Source organism: Buceros rhinoceros, unplaced genomic scaffold (assembly GCF_000710305.1).
Source record: "Buceros rhinoceros silvestris isolate BGI_N320 unplaced genomic scaffold, ASM71030v1 scaffold2943, whole genome shotgun sequence".
Classification (NCBI taxonomy): domain Eukaryota; kingdom Metazoa; phylum Chordata; class Aves; order Bucerotiformes; family Bucerotidae; genus Buceros; species Buceros rhinoceros.
Genome location: NW_010405236.1, coordinates 29928 through 38283, shown reverse-complemented (window position 1 = coordinate 38283; position 8356 = coordinate 29928). Strand labels below are relative to the sequence as shown.

Here is an 8356-nt window from a genome sequence, read left to right as displayed (position 1 = left end):
GAAAGAATATTGGATAAGATTACTGACAAAACATGAGCTTCCTTCTCTTTTAATACTGAAATCTTTGGAGAGCACACAACTTTTCTGGCTGCGTATGCTGTGTGTGCGTACACACACTGCCTTAGGAAATGCCTGTGGAGCTGCATTATGCTCCATTGTTGTCATGTACATCTTCCTAATTCCTCTCTCTTCCCTGTCTCTCCCTGCCTTTGAAAAGAAATGGAAAACCTTACATAAAACTGTCATTAAAAAAAAAGAAAAAATTCTTACTGCAGTGTTAGCACTGAAGGTATTACTTCAGATAATAATCACATCCTCTGTGGGTTTAATTATTTTTTTATGGTAGTTGTATTATTCTTATTTAATTATGTCATATAACAGTCCTCAGGAAAAATATCATTAGGTTTTTTTTTTCCAAGATATGTGTAGCTACAAAGAAAAAGGGTTGTAATTTTCTGTCTTCATCTTTGTTAGTTTTTCTATCTTGTTCATCATTATGACATTTCGATAATATCCTCACTAACTGTAGTAGTTTCCCCAGAATGTGGAAAAGATAAAAGTACATGCAGTAAGGATTTCATGACACTTGGAGATTTTTATTTAAAACTTTAAATAAAGGAAGTCACCTTTCTTTTCTTGCAATTTTTTTAGGTCTGAACAAGGTTATAAAAGTTATTAATCTTTTAGCTTGCTTTTCAGCAAACCCCTTCACGCCCCCATCGACACAGCAGCCTGCACCTGAGAAACACCATGAGTAGTCCAGGGCCCGTGAGGCTTCCTCATGAATTAGTAGTAGAAGTAGAAAAGAAGAAACTCTAAAAGCCTGTACCATTTAGGCACTGCCTGGATTAAGCAGTATCCTAGCTGAGATCTGGCTTTAGACAATTCAAGCTGCATCTTTTGGAGCATTGAGTTCTGCATATTTAATTTTCTGGTGCTTAATGGGCTTGAGAGAAGCACTGGCAGTTCCCGTAGTGCATTTAGTCAGGTGGTATAGTTCTGCTGAAAACCGTACTAGTAGGAAAAACTGTGGTGGAAAGAGTTGTTATTATGAGATTGTTATTTCTCTGTTGAGTAACAGAATGCTTATGTTTGACAAAAAATACCTTAGGGAGAACCTAAGATATAAGCCATAGTAAATCATGTTACGCCTGTGGTAACTTGCTCTTTATAAAAACAATTTGGTACCAATTTCTTCTCCATACTTCCAGTTAGATACTGTAGTCTGTGTACCTAAATTACCCTGTTAGTGAACTTAAAAGACATTTAAAGTGTTCTCCATTGCCAGGCATCAGGCCTAGCCAGAGGAATAGGACTTAGGACTGCTTCTGGTTATAACTGATTTGTCTGGTTTATCTTCGACACTTCAGTGGTTCAAGTTAAAAGATGCTCTCTCCTCATAAATAAAACTGTTAGCCTATGAACTTTTTGTTCAGGTAAGTATCTTTTTTATTTATTGTCACTGGAACAAACAGCCCTCTTGAATTACAGAATCTACACATAACAAATCTTGGTGGTGCTTTAGGTATTCTTTCTGCCGCCTTTATGCCTGTAGCTAACGTCTCACGGTGGAAATGTTTTTTATTATATTTTTTCACTTATTATGCAGTTCAGGATTTTTTGTATTAAATCACTATTAATCTATGTGGTTTGCTTTTCTCCCTCCTCCCTTGTTTTTAGGTCATTGGAATATTGGATGTGTTCACACCAGATGTAACACTGGAGAAGTTTAATGACTTGTAAGTTCTGAGTTGTTTGTGTTTGGGAGCAGGGCGTTGTTGTTTGTGCAGGAGGGATGGTTGTTGCTTTTTTAAATGGACAATTCAAAAATTGTTGCTTCATGATTTTTTTTTTTCCCAAATTTCATCAATATTTATGTGCAACTTAAATTGGTAGGCTGTCGTTTTCAGATTGTCATTAGAACCAGTTACCTGTCTTATGAGTACTTCTTTCAGCCCTTAGTAAATGGCAGCTTGGTGAATTCCCTAATTCACCTTTCAAGCACTGATTCCTTACTCTAAGGGACAGGTTGTCCAAATGGTAGAACAGTTTGTAATCCAAACAAGTAAGCTGAAAATAATGGCTCCTACATGACATGTCTCCAGTGTGATCCATCCTAATTAAAGGATGAGTTCTAAACTGCTGAAGCTGATGAATATTTTACTGGTTATCTGCACTGTGGTTTGTTGTAGTCCCTGACTGCCAGTGGCCCAAACAGCAGAGGATACGGAATCATTTCTAGCACCAGGATTGTATATCTCCAGAACCTTTTGGCGAGGTCTCAAACACAAGATATTTCATGTTTGTTGTTTTGCTTGTGGATCCTGCTACAATCCTTGTGAATTACTGTCACTAGATAAACAGTGGTCAGAAGTCCCGCTGGGCTTAATGTATATTTCATGTTACATTCCTAGAACTGTTCTGGATTTCATCTAATGAAGCTCTGTTTAAAAAAAAAAAACCTTGCATGTTTATATGTTAACAAAGAAAACCATCTGACAGGAAACTGTAGAAAATGAAGAACAGAAAACATGGAAACACACATTCATAGCGATAATTTGGGCTGAAATGATCATTGAGCCAAAAGACTGTTTTCCGTATTGCCTATTGCGCTAGCCTTTTGTGTAGCATATGTAATAAAATGCGCATGTATATGATCAGCATTCAAGCACTGTGTTCTAAACGAGACCCTAAAATCATCCTTCAAGTTTTGGAGGCGCAAGTCGAGTTGGACAGACATTTTTATAACTGAAATTGCAACAGATGAACCTATGGCAAAATTTGCTTTCAAGACTTTGGGTAGGCTGTTAGAAAGGAACAGAGGTAGATGTGTGTACATTTAAAATGAAAGTGGAGAAACAGCTTTTGTGCATTAAGGTCAAATGGATCATTTGAGGGAGACTTTGTTTTTGCTGACTGGTCATGAAATGTGGACTGTGCCCTACTGTATAAAGATCGAATTCAAGTGAATTTGTGGCTAGAAGCAGCAGGAGTGAGGTGGGTGGTTTCACTACAGCCAATCTCTAAGGATGGTCTTGTCTGAGACCTGGGAATTCTTAGCTGATGTGTAGCCCTCCTGTCTACTGGCGAGCACTCTCCTACTAAACCTGCCGCTCACTTCTCCTGCTCCTCTACTCTACCAGTCCATGTATTAATGAAGATTGAAGACGAAGTCCCGTCTACTTTATAAAGGAACTGTCCTTTCCCTGCTTGTGCTTGTGTTGAACTTTTCAGTTTTAGAAGTTCAGCTGATTGACATAGTGTACAAAATCAGAAATGCGTAAATCTTCACCAATTTAAGTCCCACTTTACTAGCTGCTTTTCACCCCCTTCGTCTCTGTTCCTTGTGTTGTCTGTGCTTGTATTATACACATATGGATTGCTGCTCTCAATGTTGTAAGAATTTGGGATTTTAACTGAAACTTTTAAAGAACTTAAAATACATTAGGCATCAAGTTCCCATTGAAGTGAACTATTAATTGGATGCCTAACCCCATCAGCTTATTTGAGGATTCCAGCTGTGAATCGTTAGTACAATTTTAGTAAAAAAACAAGTTTGTGAAGTTTTAAACAGTAGACAAAGTGTTAAAAGTGAGCCTGTAGTGTTTGATTCCATTGTTGTCCTGTTCCAATGTGTTGCTTATAAATGATTACTAAAGTTTAGATTTTCAAACTTAGGTAGGAGTAGGTTTTCCCTCTTACATTTTATTTGTTTCTCCTGTATTTGATCATAAGATATTTGAAATCATCAGTTTGTAGACTTAGCAAATTGTGCGTATGTAAAAATAGTCTTATTTGTTATTCTTATCCTGTTGTTTAAGATGCTTAACTGTTATATATTGTTTTGAACTTTGTCTATTCACATAAATCATTATCCATCCAGAGCTTTGCTGCACCTCTTTCTATCTTTGCTTTTTCTAGAAGTCACTGAAGTTTGGATGTGTGTGGGTTTTTTTGTGTTTTTTTTTTTGATGGCTCATTCTAAATATTCATGACCTTTTGGAAAATGTGTTTATTAAGTCTGAGTGGGGGGAGAACTTAAAGTTTCAACAGTCAGGAACATCAACGCAAAAGTTAAACTCCGTTTTCTAAGTTACTTGTTCTGTTTTTGGGAAACATTTTGTGTGTTATTCTGGGGGAGAGATAAGAACTGTCATTGTCTTCTCCATATTTGCTCTATCCTTACGTAGTTACAGAACTAAATTGCTCATGTTTTGTATCCAAAGGATGGCAAATTTGTCTGTGAATGCTGAGAGGGGGACCCCATTTTCCAAAACCGTGGGGAAAAAAATGTCTGGTACCTTGGAAATGTTGAAAATACTACCTATAACTCCTAGTGACTACATCCATGCCCCGTTTCCCTTATGACTTCATATTCAGTTTCTATTTTATTTATAGTTGCAATTCTAATTGAATGAAGTTTTCATACAAGTTTAATAGTAGAAATCAGTAGAGTTGTAATTTGCATGTTTCAACCAGAGGACACCCATTTAAATCTAAATAATAAATTTTTAAATGTGATTATGAAACCATAATCACATCTAATTCTTCCCTTCATGAAAATGCATCTGCTCATTTTCATAGAAGAGGAAAACTGATGATTTTATCCTCAGGTGCCAGACATGGATGGCTCTGTCTGTGTTCAGACCTGACTTTAAAGATAGACTCTGTAGGATGAGGTTACTACAAGCAATGTAAAGAACAGTTTTGGATCTTAGGTGAAGATAAGCCTTGAAATGCCATTCTCAAGCTTTCTGTTACTGGTGTCACTTACTAGTACTAAGTACCGAAGATCCGGGTTTATGATCCCAGATGAAAATTAATGGAAGTTATTGTTGCTTCCTAATTTGATAATCTCTATTTCTGTTACATCTGACCTTGGTTATCTGAATGAACATTTAGGCAGTTTGGTTGCTGCTAGTTCAATGCTAGGGTCACGATTGTGAGATACATAACGTTGCGTGAATGTCTTTGTTTTCTGAGTGGTTGTCTTTGAAATACTGCATGGCTCCTGGCTAGGTTCTGTCTAGTTCAGAATCTGCACTCCTCTGGTAACTAGCAACTTTCCATAATCAGTGTCAGGATCAGACAATACCTCTTTACGACAATCACAATGGATAAAACCAGAGAAACTTAACAGCAGGGGTATGATGATGATGGAATTGTTTGGTAAATGGAATCCTCAAATAAGCTGATGAGGTTAGGCATCTGATTAATAATTCACTGAACTATAACATAAAATTATGTTTCAATTTATTTGACAAATTAAAGCTATTCTGTCCTTTTTTCTCCTCCACCCCTCCCTTTTTTTTTTTTTAAGCTACCTTGTCATGCCATTTATGGGAACAGACTTGAGTAAGATAATGAAGCATGAGAAACTAACTGAAGACCGAATCCAGTTCCTGGTATATCAGATGTTGAAAGGCTTAAAGGTTTGCCACTTTTACTATTATTTCAATATCATAATCTTTTTTCCTAGTAAATCATTTTGGAGAGCTATAAATACTTATCATTTGATAACAGGATGAAATTTATCTTGCTTTCTATAGTAAAAGTAATGACATTCTGCATAGGAGTTGTTTTGTGCTGATAAATGTTATCTGGGGATTTGGGTTTTGCGGGGTTTTTTTGTATGATGGTTATGTCTGTGGCTTTTTTCAAGCAAAAAGAAAAGATAGTCATTCAAGATCTATATAATACATTGATCCGGGATGACCTTAGGTTTCATTAGTTGAGTACACCAGAACATCCCTGCTGTGATTTTTAGTTGCTTTCTCCTGCAGTGTTGATCGTGGTGCTGCTTTGCCATACGTCTTACTGTGACTGTGTTGGAGAGTGTAGAGACTGAGAATGAAACAACTGTTAAGCTCAGAAGACAGGATTCCCCTTGACTTGAGCCCTCAGCTATGTCATCAGCTTCAGATTTCTCTAAGTGAAAGTATTTCCGTGGCTTACTCATACTGGTCTCACACACTGTTGCTAAGGCACTCTGCACCTAACTTGCTCTAAGTGTAGTACCTTTCTGTGCTCCTCTGAGGAGCACGTATATGTGTTTATGTATATATGTGGGATGTGTGGATGCTTGTGTGTACATATTTATACTATACCTATATGCTATCAACCTGTAGCTCTGGTATTTTGGGGTGAAAGCCCTGAGAGGGGCCCTGAGAAGGGACTCTGAGCCCCATTGACTCCTGATGCTCATGCTGGTTTTGGGAGATGTTCAAGGACCACAGCAAGTGCTAGTTTGGTCCCTGTGTGTTAAAGGTCCAGTTTCGCAAAGTACTAAAGCTCATTGCTAAATTTAAAGATATAATTTGGATTGTTCTATATTGAAATACCTTTTTGAGGCAGATGTCTGAATGTTTTCTGTGAAATTGAGAAGTATGTGTCCTTTGTAGTTACGAGTCTCTGAAGTCTCTAAGTCTGGGACAGCTTTGATAGAGGAAGTACTGTGGATTCTTAGTAGACAACTCTTGGTGGAACGTGGCTGAGAGGAACACAGATAAATCACTTAGAAGCCCAAACTAAGAGGCACTTGAGTTACACAGGTATGAAAGATGTCAGAAGGGAGTCCACTGAAAGCAAGTAACTTTTTAATGCCTTCTAACAGACTCAAGAGATTGAAAGGCACCTCTGGAGACTGCGTGGTCCAACCCCCCTGCTCAAAGCAGGGTTAAACTGAGCAGTCTGCTGAGGAGCTTGTGCACTTGGGTTTTGAGTATCTCCAAGGACAGAGACTCCACAGCCTCTCTAGGGAACCTGTTCCAGGGGTCAGTCTCCCTTACAACAAAATAAGTTTTCGTTTGTTTAAATGTAAATTCCTGTGTTTCAGGTTTTTGCCCATTGCCTCTTGTCCTTTCACTAGGCACTACTTAGAAATACCTCGTTCTGTCGTCTTTACTGCCCCCATCAATTATTTATGCACATTGATAAGATGGACCATGAATATTTTCCTGGCTGAACAATCCTGGCTGTCTCAGTTTTTCCTCCTGTGTCATGTGACCAGTCCCATAATGATCTTCATGGAACTTCACTCGATTTACTTCAGTGTCTCTCTTTAACTGGGAAGCCCAGCATTGGACACAGCACTCCACATGTGTCTCACCAGAGCTGAGAAAAGGGGAAGGATCATCTCCCTCAAGTTGTTGCCAATTCTCTGGCCAGAGCAGGAGGCTTTTGTTTGTCTCTGCTGCAAGGGCATATTGCTCACATTCGACTTGTTCATCAGGACCTCCAGGTTCTTTCCTGCCAAGCTGGTCAACTCCCAGACTCTGCTGGTGCATTGCATTATTCCTTCCCGAGTACAGAATTTTGTCGAACTTTGGTGGGTTCGGTCAGCCTGTTTCTCCAGCCAGTGGAGGTCTTGCTAAATGGCAGCGCAGCCATCTGGTGTATGAACATTGCTCTCAGTTTTGTATCGTTTGGTGTCTTGCTAAGGGTGCATTCTGCCCCATCACCCAGGTCAGTAATGAAGATGCTAAACAGGACTGGCCTCAGTACTGAGCCTAGTGGGAGCACTGATAGTGATGGGCCTCCAGCTGGACTTCCTGCCACTGAGCACAACCCTTTGATCCAGGCAGGTCAGCCAACTGACTGAGTCAACTATGCTCCAGGTGGTTCAGTCTCCCTCACCGTTACTCTGATTTGTACTTCCTCTGTCTATGATGGTGTTACATGAGAGAGTTTCAAAAGCCTTGCTAGAGTCAAGACAAACAACATCAACTGCCCTCCCATCGTCCACCAAGCCAGGTGTCTTGTCTTATAGAAGGCTAACAGGTTAATCAGAGTGGTTTTCTACTTCGTAAATCCATGTTGGCTACTGTCAGTCATCTCCTTGTCCTTGTTATATTTGGAAATGGTTTCCAGAATTATTTGCTCATTACCTTCCCAGGGAGTGATGTAGTGATGTGTGGCTGACTGGCCTTTAGTTCCTTGATCTTCTTCCTCCTTGCCCTTTTTGAAGATATGAGCAATATGTGCTTTCTTTCCATCAAGGAACATCTCCTGATCACCATGACCTTTCATATATTGTTGAGTGGCCGCACAATGACCTTGGCTGACTTCCCTTAGTACTTGTTTAAATGTTCCCTAGTCTGATCCTCCTCAACCGAGGCTCAGTATTCCTTGCTCTGGACTTTCCCAGTGGTCTCGGGGATTATGATTTGGCAAATATTACCGGTTAAGATGAAAGGGAAGAAGGCATTGAGTCCCTTGGCCTTTTCCATGCCCCTTGTGACCTGAATGCTCTGTCCCATTCAGCAGTGGGCCAGCGTTTTCTCTAGTTCTCTTTTTGCTCCTGATGTGCGAGTAGAAGCCGTTCTTGTTGCCCTTCACGTCCCTCAACAGGTTCAGC

General features: G+C 39.4%; 1 protein-coding gene across 1 annotated transcript in view; it reads left to right on the top strand.

The window, feature by feature from the left end:
• Positions 1–8356, top strand: part of MAPK12 (mitogen-activated protein kinase 12) — a gene marked incomplete at its 5' end in the record, with an annotated part of 34584 nt that overhangs the window by 7953 nt on the left and 18275 nt on the right. The window contains 2 exons of the mRNA XM_010133639.1: positions 1681–1739; positions 5321–5432. Coding sequence (XP_010131941.1) covers positions 1681–1739; positions 5321–5432 — 171 coding nt within the window. The remainder of the gene's footprint in view (positions 1–1680; positions 1740–5320; positions 5433–8356) is intronic.